The sequence below is a fragment of the Blennius ocellaris genome (genome assembly GCF_963422515.1).
Source record: "Blennius ocellaris genome assembly, chromosome: 13".
NCBI lineage: Eukaryota > Metazoa > Chordata > Actinopteri > Blenniiformes > Blenniidae > Blennius > Blennius ocellaris.
In genome coordinates, this window is record NC_137662.1 from 8,166,113 (window position 1) to 8,183,612 (window position 17,500).

General features: G+C 44.4%; 1 protein-coding gene across 1 annotated transcript in view; it reads right to left on the reverse strand.

Moving 5' to 3' along the window:
• Positions 1-113: 113 nt before the first annotated feature.
• Positions 114-17,500, reverse strand: part of plekhh2 (pleckstrin homology domain containing, family H (with MyTH4 domain) member 2) — a gene marked incomplete at its 3' end in the record, with an annotated part of 29,224 nt that continues 11,837 nt past the window's right edge. The window contains exons 3-28 of the mRNA XM_080507392.1: positions 14,418-14,480; positions 14,185-14,334; positions 13,971-14,054; positions 13,273-13,354; positions 12,717-12,902; positions 11,679-12,601; positions 10,778-10,853; positions 10,608-10,702; positions 10,373-10,532; positions 10,170-10,306; positions 9,826-9,939; positions 9,616-9,702; positions 8,930-9,088; positions 8,297-8,377; positions 8,025-8,204; positions 7,739-7,847; positions 6,906-7,018; positions 5,853-6,032; positions 5,013-5,110; positions 4,075-4,252; positions 2,683-2,838; positions 2,500-2,597; positions 1,420-1,561; positions 555-688; positions 336-465; positions 114-182 (exon numbers count right to left, since the gene is read on the reverse strand). Coding sequence (XP_080363518.1) covers positions 114-182; positions 336-465; positions 555-688; positions 1,420-1,561; positions 2,500-2,597; positions 2,683-2,838; positions 4,075-4,252; positions 5,013-5,110; positions 5,853-6,032; positions 6,906-7,018; positions 7,739-7,847; positions 8,025-8,204; positions 8,297-8,377; positions 8,930-9,088; positions 9,616-9,702; positions 9,826-9,939; positions 10,170-10,306; positions 10,373-10,532; positions 10,608-10,702; positions 10,778-10,853; positions 11,679-12,601; positions 12,717-12,902; positions 13,273-13,354; positions 13,971-14,054; positions 14,185-14,334; positions 14,418-14,480 — 3,984 coding nt within the window. The remainder of the gene's footprint in view (positions 183-335; positions 466-554; positions 689-1,419; positions 1,562-2,499; positions 2,598-2,682; positions 2,839-4,074; positions 4,253-5,012; positions 5,111-5,852; positions 6,033-6,905; positions 7,019-7,738; positions 7,848-8,024; positions 8,205-8,296; positions 8,378-8,929; positions 9,089-9,615; positions 9,703-9,825; positions 9,940-10,169; positions 10,307-10,372; positions 10,533-10,607; positions 10,703-10,777; positions 10,854-11,678; positions 12,602-12,716; positions 12,903-13,272; positions 13,355-13,970; positions 14,055-14,184; positions 14,335-14,417; positions 14,481-17,500) is intronic.

Sequence of the window (17,500 nt, forward strand, 5' to 3'; positions counted from 1 at the left end):
CTGTGCAGGCAGTTACTTGTGTGGTTGAGTTAAATACCTGCTCAGTTTAATCACTTCATGGGAATTGATGGAAAAACACAGAGCTCCAAAGACCAGATTGTGAAAGTGATCAGTCATATCGGGTGCTGCTGTTTTAACAGTGAATGAAGATGCAACCACATGCAGTCGCTGGGCCTGTAGGCCTGTTAATGGCGCAATGGAGGCGCTGTGGGATTTTTATAGCTACAAGAAGATTGATTGATTGATTGATTGATTTTTTTTTATCTGCTGGCATCTTGCATTTCAGTCCTGCACAAACTATTTCAAACCTGGCAAGATATTAGATTCGCACTGACCTGCGCTTCAAACAGCTTGGCACCAAAGAACGGCCACTTCCTGGCCACGGTCAGGTAGATCCTGACACATTCGGGGGAACTGCGGCCCCTGAGCGAGGCCCACCGGGCTGACAGGCGCTGCAGCAGTTGTCTGAGGGGAGAGAAAAGGCGAATTACACACAAGTTTAATATACCTGAAAGAAGGAAACGTTTGTCGTGAGACTGTGTTATTATTAATACCTGAGCTGCTCCTCAGATGTGGTCCGGCGATAGTGTTTTGGGTAAAATCGGTCCAAAACCTGCTTTAGGGTTTGATTAGACTTAGTTTGGGCGGATCCAGCAGAAAATGGACGTTCAAAGTCTCCAAACTCCACCTGGAGACAAACGGCACAAGCAGTGAGGAAGTCGTCAGTCAGTTTCATTTCTGCAGGTCTTTTCTAGATGCAGATGCAATAAAACATCAACATCAGGATTCAGTCAAATATTTGATTGGTTAGAGTTTGGTGTCCAAAGATCAAATACGAATTCACAAAATCTCTTTTTCCATCTCTGAAATATCTTTAGGGAATTTCGAGGAATTACTCAACTACATAGGCCAAACGTTTGGGATGAATTGATGTTTCATATTCATTTTACACGTATCAAAGTCAATTTCAAAAAGCGCTTTAAAAAAAATGACTTTAATTCCAAAATTGAAATGACTCGGTTTACTAAATGGAAAAAAAAAGCTGAAAAACTGAGAGAAAAAACCCACAAAAAACTGCTTGTATGGAGTAAAAAAACAGCTGAAACATCAAAAGTGTGAGCTTCACTTTAAGGGTTAAAAGGGTTTTGTGGCTCCACTTAAATTTGATTTGGTGGAAAGTGGCAAAAATGGTCTCTTTTGGTTGTAAAAGTTGCAGACCTCTGGTTTAAACGGACACTTCGGGCTGCACAGTTTGACACATTAGATATAAACAAAGTCATCTAAAGTGAACGCTCAGCTTTAACCTGAGTACGTGCAGGTGGTTGTGGAGAGAGCCCCCCCCCCACCACCACTCTCTTTGAACACGGCGTCTGTTCACACTCAATAGAAATGGCGGTAACGGCGAGTTGGGTTTGAGACCTGCGCCAGCAGAGCAGCCATCTCCAGAGCCAGCTCCTTGTTGACCGGGAAGTGTCCCGCCACGATGGCTTCATTGGTCTGATAAGCCAGCAGCAGCCTCTCCCGCTCCGACTCCCCCCTCACCTGCTGAGAGAAGTACAGCCTGCGGAGGGGGGAGGAGGGGGTGAGGAGATATTCTGCATGACACTGTGATAGCTGAGTTAAACCCATTGCAACCACTGGTCTTGTATTTGTCATTAACTTATAACTTATGGAAGGAATGTGGACGACAGTGGAATAGAGGTGAAACACAAGCGAGACGAACAGTCGGACACTAAGATCCATGCCTGGAGTCACCAAAAGCCGTATTATTTTAACTGTGGCAGAAAAGCCACACATGCGCAGGCAGAACTCAACACAAAAGCTTTGAAATGAGAGCGCTAACCTCTAAGTCCTCATGTAAACCAGTATAAAAGATATAAAAGTACCAATAAGTCGCAACAGTCACTAACATGAAATCCCCAACATAGAATTCAGATTTGTATTCTGCAAACAAGACAAATTTTAACTTCTTTATTTAGAAAAAAAATGAATGAATGTTTTTTATATTAACTATGTTTTGTCAACACTGAGAAGTTACTACAAGGTTTTTGTCTCTCATACATTTTGACCCTTCACAGCACTCATAATAAATGAATTGTCTTGTGTCTATATGTTGTTATTGAGCTTCTTCCATTTATTGGAAAATACATAATTTGATCCATTGAAAGCCTGTAAAGTTCTTCATTTACACAAATATGCATGTTCAGCTTCATTAAACACTTGTTTTATGGGATTCATTTGTCTGCTAATAAGCACATTTTATTGTATTTTAGTCCATTTTCTAGTGTTTCAATATATACCAGTTATGCAGAAGAATTGTCAAATGTGTTTCACACATTGATCCTTTTGCTAAAAACAAGACATTCCAACCCAATATGTGTGTTAGTTGCTTTTATCCAGTGCGACTTTTTTTTTTTTTTGTGGTAGGGTGATCTCTTTCCTGAAAGTGAACTGTTGACCTGCTGTATCTCGTGTTGTGTCGTGATCTCGCCCCTCTACCTGTTCTTGTAGGTGAGGCGGACGGTCCGGGTGTTCTCCGACTTGCCGGTGTGCTGCTCCTTCGAGGCCTGCTCCCACTTGGAGATGATGTCACAAATCTGCAAGGCGGCGGGACGCGGTTAAAGGAAAATGTCATCTCTACACACACACATGGTAGAAACGGCCCACTGAGAGCAGCCGCACCTTGATTCCTCCTTGCAGACAGTGTTCCAGCTCCCGTCCCGTCGGGTCGTCGGAGTACAGGCCGAAACCAGACAGCCCCGTCTTCCTCATGCCCGTGTCCTGGTTCAGGCGACACTGGAACTCGTCCACTGTGGTCGCAGCATCAAAGCTCACCACCTGCGGGAAGGGAACCGAACACAGAGGACTGTCTGAAGCCATGGCACAATAACGTTTTGTATACAGTCCGGAACTCTCGACCACAATGCATCAGGCACCGACCTGACCGCTCTCAAGTCTCTCATCCAGACCAACCTGTTCACAACTGCCTTTACTATGTGTTTTATGACTTGTTTACTCCCGTTCCTGTCTTTGCTGATTTAGTAATTTAACACTATAAAGTGTCTTTGGGTATTTTGAAAAGTGTGATACATATAAACTTAGTGTTATTATCCTCCTGTGTGCCTCTCCACCACTTTACCGGTCAAAGCGGATGGGATTTTGGTGAAAATGGGAGCACGTACACAAAAAGCAATTTTCTAGTTATTTTTAGTCTCATTAATAATAATAATAATAATAATAATATTATTATTATTATTATTATTATAAAAACCCTATGTGTAGCATCAATCATTTTCAACTGAATTTAACAGAAGAACTCCAAGTGCAATTTTTCATTGAAATTGATTATTGGTAAAATGTATAACCACCTAATGTCTTGAAAAAATGGCAAAATTGTTTACTATTAGCAGGAACAATTGATCAGACCATGACTGTATTTGGAAGAAATATTTGAAAGTGTCAAGTCTAAAAAAACACTCTACATTTGTTTGACTGATACATTCTGGCTTTATTATATTTCCACTTTATTGTTCCTGTGGTTGTATTTTGTTTGATTAATAAATCTATGATTTATGCAGTTTTAATTGCTCTTTCTTTGTACACGAGTGTTTTTGTTTTTAGGTGGTAGATATCTCTTTTCACTTGTAATGATCTAACCGAATTGAATCAAATGTTTTCAGGTGTTGGGGTTATGTATTTTCTACATATGCTTTTACTCGGGAGAAGACTGGGTGTGCTTATGCGACGTCTGTGACCAACAAACAGGTTTTCAGTCTCCTTGTGGTAAATCCGGAGCAGCGGTTTGCTATTGAGACTATGACCTCAGCACTTCCTGGAAGCACAGACAGCAACAGCAGGGAGGGACAATAAAACAAAACAAAAAAAAAAACCCCAGCATAAGTAAAACCTGGTTAGATACAGGGTGAGGCCCAAAACAACTACACGGAGGGTGTGTGTTTCAGTGTAAACAGGTTTTTAATATGTGTAAACTGCGACTTGAGAGCACCATGTGATTGGAAAATGACAGAAGCGGCTGTTGGTGTGATCCGCCTCTCATTGGGTGAGCGTCACTACCTGGTACATGTTGTTGAGGAAGTGCACGGGGACGCTGAACGGCAGGGAGTGGTGGTAGGGGTTCCTCAGCAGGATGGACAGGATCTCCATGCGGGACGGCCGGGCCTGCCTCTCGCCCTTCTGCTGCGTCCGCTCCATGGAGCGCTGGCAGTAGATGGCGTACTTGCCCACCTCCGTCCTGAGAGAAACAACAGGCATGGGGGGGGGGGGTCACATATGTGAGCCGAAACTTTACTGACTGCACCAAATTTTATATGACGTCAGCAATATATTTCACTTTTATGAATTATATCATGAATATACATTTTTTATTATAATTACTTCTATTTATCATTAGATTGTTAGAAATGAGTGCAGGGATACGGAGGTGTCTGTGCGCTTTGATATGCTGAAAAAAGGCATTTCCCTGTAAAGGGTCAATAAAGTTCTATTCTACTCCCTCTTTGTTGGAAAAGCTGTTAAAAGTCAGTAAATCACTCATTGGGTCCAAACTGCACGAGGCTGTATTTACACTTTCTGGTGTGAGTTTAACAGTCCAGAACAAAGGAGAGGAGAAAAATTCAAACATGGGTGTGTACTTGGTTACGGTGTGCTGTGGGAGAGTTTCCAAACCTTTACGTATTTTCATCTAAAACCTTTTTTTTTTCATCCAGGAAAGTGCAGCGGTCAGCACTTTCACCTCACAGTGAGGACTTCATGTTTCAGAGCTGCTCTGTGTTTGCATGTTCTCCCCGTGCACGTGTGAGTGCTGTGGTTTCCTCACACAGTCTAAACATGCGAAATATGAAACATGCGAAAAGATCCCGCATTTTTTTCTCTTTTATGGACTTGTGACGTCTCCATTCAGCTTCTCCGTGTACGATAAGACGCACCACGCGTTTGCAGCGGTTCTGTTTTCATTTTTTGTGCGTAGCTTCTCGATCTTCTCGCCGTCTCACCTGGAGTCTCCGTGCCTTTTGAGGTGAACCTGAAGCAGCCAGAGGAACGGATGCCGGGGAAGAAACAGCCCCACGCACAAGGCCAGAAACTGCCAGCCCTGGATAGGAACACACACACACACACACACACACACACACACACACACACACACACACACACACACACACACACACACACACACACACACACACACACACACACACACACACACACACACACACACACACACACACACACACACACACACACACACGCACACACAGTCACCACGCGCTTTACAAACGGTCACAAGTATGAATCAGAGGTCTCGCATGTGAGGAGCATTGTCTCGGGATTACATGTGAACTGGTAGAGAATGGGGGTATAACTGAGTGTTTTGATGCCACATTGAGATCATTCATGTGTACAAAGGAGCTGCCAGAGGAGGCTCGTGCTGTGAGTCACTCTGTATTCTGCGTTTCTGGAGATGACAAAGAGGAAGAGACACTCTGGAATTCAACTTTGAAACTCCCAGGTGGAGCTGTGAACACAGCACTCAGTTCTGCCCCCTGCTGGTACACCCCCCCCCCCCCCCCCCCCCCCCCCCCCCCCCCCCAGGTGTTTTTGGAAATGGGTAATAAGTACTGAGACACCTTGAATAGATCCCACAGAATTTTCTCGAAACGCTTCCTAAGCACTTGCTGTTTGGGATGACTAACATTGGCGTCAAACTCATCGCCGTGGCAGACTGACTGAAACGCACTCGATCCTTCCCTCCCTGTTGCACAAACTGTCACTCCCATTTTGAAAAGGCCTCCAGTTCCGCTCTCCTGCTGCCTCCGTGTGGGGACGGGGCGTACCTGCAGGGGTCCCGGGTGGCCGTGCGGCTGCCTCCGGCGCGTCTGCTTGACGAGCTGGCAGAAGAACTCGTTCTGGAGCTCCGGGTGCGCCAGGCACACCTGCAGGGCGCTCTGCGCCAGAGACACGTGGTAGTCGATGGCCGGGGCGTCGATGGCCACGTTGATGAAAAGCTGACAAGTCTGAAGAGAGACGGGGAACATTCAGCCTGCGCTTCTACAACTACAATTATGACCAGATATTAATCACATTGTTATTTATGTTAAAGCTCTGTGTCTATATATTCAGCTCAGTTTCAAAACATTTGGGGCAGTATTGTACATAAACAGATGGTTCTCATGAAGTCTATGAGCTGAAACTCAAATATTTAATAATTTTTATGAAATACAAGTATCTGCCTGCACCGACATATCTCATAATTATTGGGCTATAAACCGATATTTGATTAGCAGTAGGAGTCCAGGTGGTAGGTTCTACATTGTGATTCACATCGGTCTTTCATGCAAAGCGTCCAACACTGAGCCTCAGATTTCTCTAACGTCTCTAAATACTTTGATTTTAATATTGTAGCGAACGCTGCGGGATGAGGGGAGCGCAAAGGATTGTGGGACATTGCTTCTCTGGACTTCTCTGGTTATGTGTAACGGCTCTGTCTGTCGGTTGCTTTGTCATCATTTGCTATCGTTTCTTTGTCGTTCTTACGCCGTTGTTGTTTTGTAGAGGCAGGTTTTGTGTTGTGCTCAGCGCTACAGTATGCACCGTTTGTAAGATGTCAAAAATGACTAGAATTAAAAATTATGCAGTATTTAAAAAGAAAACCACACATTTTGAAATATATCCCTTTTTTTTTGTTACATATGTGCGTATCTCCAGCTGAATATTCTTGCTTATAAAATGTACTTCCAGCTATTTTATAAGCATTTTATATCGATTTTTCTAGGCTTGTTTGAACTTTTTTCTAAAATAAGTTGTCTGACAAATAAGTAATCATTTTTGTTTTACTAAATCTGACAGCTTTGTGAGATTTCAATCAATGTTTGTTGACATTTGGGCACCTTGAAGAGTTTGACGGCCTCGGTCTGCAGAGCCTGCGAGGGCAGCGTGGTGAGAGGAGACGACAGGGCCTCTTTACTGAAGCACAGAGTCGGATGCCTCCAGATCTGAGAGCCTGACGGGACGACGCACGGAAAATATGTCACGTTTCACACGAGCAGAGAGCAGAATGACATTGAGACGTTGACGCTCACAGCTCCATCTTTAAGTCCGGTCTCGCAACACCGAAAACATAAAACACACAATTTCCGCTTCAATTCAGGGAGCACAAAAACACCAGAAATACTCAGATGGTCAACCTTTAATAAACCCACTCCTAATTTTAAAAGAAGAATCTATTTTCTTTACAACACAGACACAAATGGCGATCATGCAAACTCCACATGGATTTTCCAGGCCTGGATTTGACGTAGAATTTGAAAATATGAATACAGCAGTGCATTGTCATCACTATTATATAAATTAAATGAACATTGCACTTTCCAATTATGTAAAAGTTTAAGCACAAAAGTGTTAAGCTCAGTTTTGTTGTTGCTTGACTTTGCTGATGTATTTGTTTTTGTATGAAAGAGGCAACGTTTTATGATTATATGCTTTTCTGGTGATTATTTTTTGAAAAGCACAGTGTGTTTATCAATAAATACAGTGATGTTATTCAGTTATGACGTCGACAGGGGCTTTCTCAGGGGGGTTGAATTAGTCCCCGGATTTTCGGTTAAAAGAAAAACTACTAGTCTGTATGGAATAAAAACTTTTGTGCCTCAGATTTTAGGTTCATAGTTGATGTTGACAGGCAACAGTAAAAGATTCTCATTTTGTTGGAACAGAGACTCACTCGGATCGCCATCGAGCTGGAAGAGTTTTCCGACCAGCTGTTCGAACTCAGTGCCGATTTTGCCCACCGTGGAGCCCGCCGCCACCGACAGGTGATACAACCAGGTGTCCTGCAGGGCCAGTGACATCACAGAGCGACGCATTAGGGTCGATTTCCAACGTAAACATGACAAATAACAAGATAATCTCCCTCCTGATAAACAGTGTCTGGAAAATCTTTGTCGATGGTTTCATGTTTCAACAAATGAATCCTCAAGCTCGACAAGATGCTTCAGGAGTTCACTGACCTTCTCATGGCGAGACTCGATGAGCAGGTACGTGGGGCCTTGCTCCAATGGGTGGACGGCGATGGTGAAAAGCGCTGCATGCAAACCCCGCCCACACGCCTTCAAGTCATCGTCGGAGTCCCTGGACCTGTCCACCTCCTCCACCCGGGCCTCCCACAGCTTGATCTGACCCAGTGGGAACTGAGAGCGCAGAAATACAACGGTAAATAATCACCCGTTTGAAGGATTTCTGGATTTTTTTTTCAAGCAGGTTCGTGGATATGGAGTTGCACCTTGTCCTCTTGGCTGCGGAAGTAGTACAACGTCTTGCCGATCAGGGCACACCAAACCCGCTTGGAGTAGCCGTGCTTCACCTGCAGCACGGAGAGAGAACACATTGCAGTACGGGCAGTGATTATTCAGGAATCCAACAGGAAACACAGGATTGTGCCAATGTCATATGGGCAAAAGTATTTGTTAAATACTGAATTTATGCGTTTCAATCAAGCTTTTTGGGTATTAAATCAGGCACATACCAAGACACTTGAGGCAATAAAAGGCTTTCAACTACCAGTTTGGGGAACATGACTGAGCCTCAGCATAAGTGAGTAAGTCAGTAAAGTGCATAAAGAGGAGCTAATATTACGTGTCATCCAACCGTCATGCTCTGATGAGAATAAATCAGCATAAATTTCCACAGAAACACTCAAAACTTGTCGAAAGTCTTCCAGGAAGAGTGGAAGCTGTTATCTGTGCAAAAAAGCATCCGGCTCCACATTACATGCATGTATATTATTAAGTACACATATTGTATATTTTAGTGCACATATAGTAAAACTATCAGCTGTTACTAATGTTTTCCTTCTCCTACTGGTGCAAAGTTTGAAATGAGGTCAGCACACAAATGAGGTCTGAGTTGCGCGGACCTTGATGAGGAGTCCCCTCATGCTGGGCCGAATGTCCGGCTGAGTGAAGAGAGGACTGGCGGCCTTCACCCTCAACACGCTCTGCAGCACGCGGAGCCACTCCTCCAGCAGGTTGGGGGAGTCGGCCTTCAGGTAGTAGACATGCTTCCCTGTCACAATCTGCATGCAAGAATAAAACCCCGGTGAAAAGGCCAAATGGAAGGATTGGCGAATTACAAATCATTTAAAAGGTGATGGTGTGTCTCAAAAGTAAAGCACTGGTTGTTATAGTTACTCTTTATCAGTGTAGATGTTGAATGGATTTTTAGTTTCAGGACCAAAAGAAGATCTGTTAGGATCATTTTCTACACTTGGTGTGTGAAAAGTGACTGCGCTGCTTTAAAGATACATCTCATCTTTCCTATGGCAAAAAGAAATAAAAAGGAGGAGGGCTGTGGAGACAATGTTAAAGAAAATTTATAGCTGGATTGTATATACAAGTGTACCAGCTGTGTTATCTTCATATTCAAAGTCCAAATAGGAGGTCAGACATAATTGTCCTTATATGGGGTTTGCAAACCCCCGAACTCTAATTGTAACAGTAGATTTCTTCATGTAAGCTGCCACTACCTGTTTATTACCTTAAAAGATATTGAACACCCAGAGATGTGAAAGAAAAGTTGGGTTTTGAAGTGAGGACGGAGTACCTGAAGTATTTGTTTCCCCTCTCCTCGTGCAATGCTGCTGGTGGCGTTGACCTCAATCTGACCCTGAGGTTTCCTGATCACGTCGCTCTGTGGGGGGAAAATAATTCAACCATTCGTAGTTCCAGTTGCTTCACATGGCCTGTGAGCAACAGCTAAAAACAGCAAATATGTTCGAGTTATGCGGTAACTGAAGTGCTGAAGGAAACTCACGGGTGACTTATAGTAGAGCAGCTCTCCGTCTTTGAGAACAAACCAGCGTCTCTTCCAGGTTTTCTTCCAGGTCTTTACCATTTTCAGAAGGTAGCCCGACTTCTCCATCGGCTCCTGTAGCCCACGACACGACTCGGTTACAAACAGCAAGATGAACCAAACAGACTGTACAGGAGGAAGACTATGAACCTGCTTTCTATTATCATTTTGCTTAGCTAAACCGAGAAGGTACTCTATGTCTGGAAATTGGTGAAGTGTAAAATTATTTCTTGTTTAAGGCCTGGATGTAAAGAGACCTAGTATTCCTGATACAAACCCGGTATCAAATGAAGCGAGGGACTCACACTCTTGCCGTTGTCGCTGGTTGAACAGCAGGTCTTGGGTAGTTTCTGCTCCGGCTCTGAACACTCGGTGTCGGTGGAGTACGCATCGGGCGGGATGGCGTAATCGCTCTCTGATGTCATTGAAGCCACGGACACAGCTGACGGAAAAAAAGGGCAGATTGATTCACTAAGCCCACGGTAGTATTAGAAACGTCATGTTGTACCTCTCTTGAGGGAGCGCGGGCTGCCCGGGCTGCTGTCCTTCCTGGAGCTGGACGAGGTGTGGGAGCTGCACACGGAGCCGTCCTCCTCGCCCGAACCGGACGACTCCTCGGAGCTGGACGACTCGTCCGAGAACGGGCTGCTGCTCAGCAGAGTGGCTTTCTGTGACGGGGGGAAGAACGCTGCTCATATAGCTGGGAAAGACGACGTGTTCCAGAGACGTCTACCTGTACTCACCCCCTTTAGGGTAGTGTAAACTGGTGTGGTCATGTTCTTATAGACCAGGGATGTGTACATCACAAAGGCAGGATAGGAGGACTTCAGGGACGGATCTACGACACACATTGAGTCAGTCAGTGAAGACATGTGTCGGCATCTCATTCACCACGCTTTATGTTTTGTCTTACCTTTGCTAGCGGAGTCTGTGCACGAGGTGTCAGACAGTCTGATCCCTGACTTTGCCACGGCATAGATACGACTTTCCTATTAGGGAAATGAGCATTATAATGACTGAACCATAACAAACCACTTTGTTTGCTCAGTAATGCCCAAATTAGGTGGTGTAATGAGCTACATGTGGAAATAATTTTTTGCAAGGTTGGATTTTGAAGCCTGATATGATTTCTTATTGTGCTGGAAAACGCTTCACGTGTTCCATATGCACCATTCAGAGGTTTGTTACAAGTGATATGCACGATGTCGTGCAGTGTCCAAAACAGGACGAAAAAAAAACTACTTTTAAAAATGTCTTTCTCTGACGCTCTTGCAAAGTTCTTGCTATAAGAATGACTTGTGTTCGCTAATGATTTCACCTTGTTGGATAATATTTTATAAGAAATCAAGTTAGGTATCACATTTCTAGTGATGACGATGTAAAATAAATCCTCTTAAACCTTTTCTGTATTTCTGTCACATGTGTTTTGTTCAAGTTTTTATATTCAAGATCAGACTTTGAATAAAATGCTTTGTTTGGACTTGGTTTTAATGAGCCATGATGAAATAAAAGGGAGGCATTTCAAACATCCAGCTTAGTCAACGTGTGAAAAAGTGTGTTGTTTTGGCTCTTTAACTTGCTTTTAATAACATCTTCAGCCAGGTCTGAACGAGAGTGGAATGATATCAGGTATAAAGAAACAGATCATCTTGCTTTCCATTAAACTCTGTTGTGAAGATTTAATAGTTTTTAGGTACAAGTGAGTTTCTTATTTATAGTATGTAGACCATTGAGGATTTAAGGGAGATGATCACTGAGATAAACGTTTGTTCAATAACCTAGTTTAGTGTGAATTTAAATTCAGCTGGTCATACCCAGGAGGGGAGCCGGTGTAACGGTGGGGTTGGGGGTTTGTTATTAGCTGCAGAGCTTTCCCACTCCGACCCCTCTGAGTTCGCCTCCGTCCCGGGTTCAGACGAGCCCTGTTGGAACGGCGTGCCGGGAGACGACTGTGAGCCGGAAAGGACGTGGGGAGGCGTCTCCCGGCCCGTCTCCATGCTGGCGTCCTGCTGCTGATGGCCCAGGTCGGTCTCCTGTGGCCGGAGGGGACGCAGCATGCTCAGGGCGTTGCGCGTTTGGCCGTGCGTCACCTCGCTGCTGATCGACGGCTGGCTCAGGTGCTTCTTAGCCAGGGACGAGTTCATCATCAACCCCGCTGGGGTCCTCAGCCGGGGCTGCTTGGGCGAGGCGGGGTCGTCCCTGGGGTCCTGTGGTGGGTTGGGTCGTTTCGGGGTTAGGGCCGGGGTGGGCGTGGTGGGCTCACTGGAGGAGGACGAGGAGTCGAGGCTCTGCAACTGGAAGCGCTTGTTGAGCTCCTCAGATGTGCTATCTTCTAACTTCCCCCTGCCTCCTTTCTGCTCCTCCTCTTCCTCCTCCTCCTCCTCCTCCTCCTCACCTTCCTTACACCTCGCTCGGGCTCTGTCCGACGACTCCAGCAGACCGAAGCTGGGCCGCTCCGCCCGCTGCATGTCATCGTCAAAAAGGGAGCTGCTGTCATCCGACGCCGTCATGTAGGTTTCGCTGCCGGGCCGGCTGAACTCCAGGCCGCATGCCGCCGCCTCGCCCTCAGAGGCTGCGCTGGAGAGCACAGACGAGACCCCGCGGGACTCTGCTCCGTTCTCACCGGGGGTCTCGGCCGTGTTGTGGCACTCCGGTGGAGAACACAGGAGCGGGATTTGGTTTGTTCTGCGTACTTCGGCATCCGTCCCTGTGGAGGACGTCTCCTTGCTGCTCTTTTCTGCCAAAGCAAACATAAACCCGCCCCCCAAATCAGTCTGAGAAAAACAACGGTGTCATTTCCAAAGGTATGAATAATGATGTCAATCTTTTGTACTGCTTTCCCGTCGACTTACCCGTTTTGTCTCTGGTGTCAGTCTCTCCCTCGGTGCTGAGGGTCCGCTGGCAGGGAGCCGGTCCGGTCAGGACCTGGGGGTTTTTCCCCCTCACCTGGAAGCAGCCAAAGGTCAGGCTGCTGAGTCGCTGCGCCTCCCCTGGTCTGCACGGGACTCCTCGCCCAGCGCTGCACTTCTGCTCAAAGGCTGCAGACAAATATGTTTTAACACTGTCACAAACGTGAGAAAATGTCAAACTTGCATTCTTATTTCTGGCTTTGAAAAGGCCTTACAGGGATTAGTGATGGAGCTTCAAGAGGTTTTGTATGTTTCTTTCAGATTCTTTCCCGAGACGTTAGTGAAGCAGACAATTAACTGGAGATTCAAACTCCTCCACAATACCACAGAGGATCATAAGGTGTGTTTTGGCTGCTTTACGTCAGATGTTGCTCCTGAGCAGTCGGGGGCTATAACCTGTCTGCAGTGGGAATTGAACCAGCAAACATCCAGTAACAACATCGCAGATCTTGAGGCTGCTGCTACATGGAAAGACCTTGGAAAAAAAACAAGTTGTTACCTTGTACTTGTTTCTGTAGCTCCAGAATTTGAGCCTCCTGCTGCTTGTTGGTTTCTCTCAATGCCGCATTCTCCACCTCAAACTGGAACATGAACATATTCCCACATTAAAAGTGAAACAATAATCACCAGAAAGCTTCATTTTCAAACCACAACTTGGAAATTGCTTTTTGGTCATTTTAGTTGTCAGTAAAGTCCCCATCAGAGCAAATTATTTAGAGTAAATTATTTAGCCACTGTGCTTCTTCATTTTTTGAAATCATTTTGTTCAAGCACAATGATTTGTAAAAGCATTAATGTTTGTGTCTAACCTTTAAATTTTGAGAACTCGTGACCCCACTGCAGCTCCACCAGGAGGCCCAATAGGGGATCACACATACAGTCACATTACAAAGTGTTTATTACTATTATGAGATGCTACTCGAATGGGAATATTTGTTTGGGAGTATCTCATTAAATTAAATACAAAAAAAATAAAATGTAAACATTTTTTGTTGGACTTTTGTGCTGTGTGAGGTGATGACCATCCCAGATCTGTGCAGTGTGTGGGAGAAAGAAATAGTATTTTGAGATATTAAAGACTACAGCTATAACAGGGCAGCAAGACACTTAAAAAAAAAAAAAAATTGGTACCGGTACTAGTTTTTATGTAGTTGAGAAAATGAATCTTTCTTTTCTATAAGAACTTTTTATTTTTACCTCTGATAACTTCAGCATGACCCATTCTTTGATTTTCGCTGCTTTCTCCTCCACCGTCTTGGCATCTTGAAGCCGAACCTGTTTCTGTTGAGAGAAGCAACACCGAGTCACTCGAGCAGGAGCAAAATATGCTCATACGAAACGGTGGTGGAGAAATATGAACAAGAATACCTTTCAAAAAAAAAAAAAAGAAGAAGCTTGCCAGTCTTTCTACCTGCTCCTCCAGCTGCTGCTCCAGCTGGGCGATGACCTCATCCTTCTCCTGGACCGAGGCCTGCAGCTCCTGGCACTGCTGAAACAAACGCACCTCCGAGTCTCCACACAGGCCGTCTGGAGCCTTGAGCTTCTCCTCCATCCACTGCACCTGGACGGCAGGGCACATACATGTACACCAATGCTCGGGGGGGGGGGGGACAAGATCAATGCGGCTTTGTTCTGCATCCCTACCTGCTGGTGAGCGGTGAAAGCCCGTTTCTCTGCATCGATCACCTGAGTCTCCAACTGTTGGATCTGGAAACAGGAAATATCTTCTTTTAATCTTTATGTCCACAGTGTTTGTATCAGGTGGGGTTTCAATTTCACTTCAGCCAAAGTTAAACACAGCAGCACCAAATAGAGACAAAAAAAAAAAAAAACACGCATGGTTGAAACATAATGAGAGCTGTACTGGTGGTAATGCTGCTACATACGCTTGATACCCATCAGTCATTCTTTAAGTATTATTACTCCGAAAAAATGCTTAAACTCACAAATGTCTGTATGTAATAGTTAAATATTAGTCAATTACCCTCTATTCTTTGTTTCTACATCACAAACGCTTATCCCAGCTCAAATAAAATGTATCATTATAAACTTTTATTATAACTATGAAATCTGTTATTTAAGGGGTCTGTCTGTACAGATTTAAGGATGGATGGATGGATGGATGGATGGATGGATGGATGGATGGATGGTTCAGATTCCCAAAGCCCTCACTTACTCTTCAAGTTAAAGTTTGCCTGACTCGGAGCGTCGTTACGGTTGAGCAAGTCATCAAATGACTGATGTATCAGAGAAAGTAATTCTCTGTTCTCCGTCTTGTATTTAACGACCTCACTGACCACTCGTAAGGTTCTACATCAATGTAAATGATATGTAAAGATAAACACTTTGAGATGCGTTCTTCCAAATAACAGTGTTCTTTCTCTTGCTGTGTTTGATTTGTCTTCACAGGTTAATCAAACATTTCTTCATGTTTAAAATTCAGTTCTTTACAATGTGCAGAGCATGACCATGTATTGAAAGACAATATCATGTATCTCAGTTCAGCTCAGTCTTTTATTTTTCATGAATATTTTTAATCACGATATTTGTAATATAGTGTGCCGCTCTAACGCACACTACGAGTCGCATGGTTGCAGATTCAGCAAAATGGGCTCTTTGAAATTGAATGAGGTTGTTAAAAACACAGAAGTGGAAAGTGTTTCTCTCAAAGGGCCAGTATAAGAGGAAACAAATCAAACTGAGAGTCATGTCTGAATACACCATCCATCCATCTGTTCATCCATACATACACTCATACACATAAAAGGCACAATAGGTCTTTTTCAAGCGTAAAATACAGCGTTGATGGTCAAGAATGGGCTGCCAGGTCTTGTTGGCAATGGAGTCCTTTTTCTTGCTTTTTTTTTTGTTAACATTTACACTGCAGAACTGATGAGGCATTTTTACAGCTGTAGGAGCGCAACATACAGCACCTTTAACCACTTATATAATGATGATGAGGCGTCACTTCTGTACACTTACAACCACCTCCTTGTGTGCTCAGATCAGAGCAGCGCCATGTGCCAGTTGGCAGGAGTGTGTTAAAACTGCAGCAGCACCAAAAGGTCACATGGCTTACACAGTCACACACACACAAACACACACACACACACATACAGGGCTCTGCAGACAGATACTCATGCACTCACACACACAGAAACACACTACATGTACACACATGCGGCCATTGAAGCAGTCCTTTGGGAGTGGATCGGAGGGAGAGATGACTTTATTAGTGGCATTCCTCTGAAATTCCTCGGCTCAAAGAGGCGGAAGCAGCGTCGGGAACCAGTGTCTTCTCTCTCTCTCTCTCTCTCTCTCAAACCTCAGAAGCTTCGCAAAGGAAAGTATGCAGGAATGTCCATGGAAACGTTCTGCGCAGCAACCGCCATGGTTAGCCTTTTCTGCTACATGTGCACATCTATACGTAGGACTCAGACCAGACCAGAGCAGACTTCTCACAGGCCTGGCACACCGGGGAACCGCACGGATCCGAGAATACGGTTGGCTTGAAGTTTAGAGAGGAAGTCGTCTGATGACCAGTCTTTACTGACTTCAAAGCTTTATAAGTCAATTCAGACTGAAAGAAAAACATTTCACAACAGCTAAGAAGTTAACAATGATCTAATTGTGGTGTTGGTAAAAACCTGCGTTGAGCCTGGTAACACATTAACAGACATGTGATTGTGTTCTTGGCATCTTTCATCAGGATGCAACCTGCTGATAAAATGATCAGATTTGAGTGGCTACAATTCAGTTATGGTTACTGCCTTCAAGGAACATTGATTCAAATAGGGACAGCCATGGATAGTTTTAAGATAACGCCACATTTTTCAGAATTTCCATTCAGTATGATAATTCAGGTACAACTTGTTGCTCATTAAATTCATCTAAAGTTGAAAAACCATCGCTAGAGCTTCCCCAAAACTGTAGCACATAAGGCCGCATAGAATGGAAGTTTTGTTGTCTTTTAAATAGATGACAAGTGTAGACTAGTGTTTCTCAAAGTGTTCTAAAGCCAACACTTCACATCTAAAAGTTCCTTAGTTTTTCATCAGAAATATTTCAAATACTCAACTCAACTCAACTCAGCTCAACTTGATACTACTTTATCCATTTCAGGGTCGCTGGAGCCAATCCCGGCTGACATTGGGCAAAACCACATACACCCTGGATGAGACGCATGTCCATCACAGGACAAACAGACAGACACACTGTCTCAAACACTCACATTCAAATCAACAGCGTTGAAAAGTGGACTCAGCTGATTGAGTTGAGTCTTGCACACCACTGGAAATATGGACACGAACAGAATCAAACCAACAACCTTGAGAGAGGACGATGTCCCACTTTACCAGCTGAATCCATAACAGGAGGACAATATTCCTAATCGACAACTGTGAACACTGAAATCCTAATTGTTGTTGCCTATTGAAGGAGCTGAGTGTGACATTGCAACCTTGTGATTAATTTTTTACGCAAAAGCCCCATTTGACAACAATAAATCCCACCAGACAAGTTATTAGATGAATGTAAGTCATGTTTAATTACAGACCCTGTTCCTTTGCACCCATATGATACCAACTTCTTGTGAAGTCAGTGGCACCGCTACTTTTACTGTTCGACTCAACAAAGCGGCACTGCAATGTGCTGACACGGCAGCTGACTGGTCGCCATATACGCGAGCTGCACGAAGGCGTGCAGTGGATGCAGCTGCCGGGAGTGCG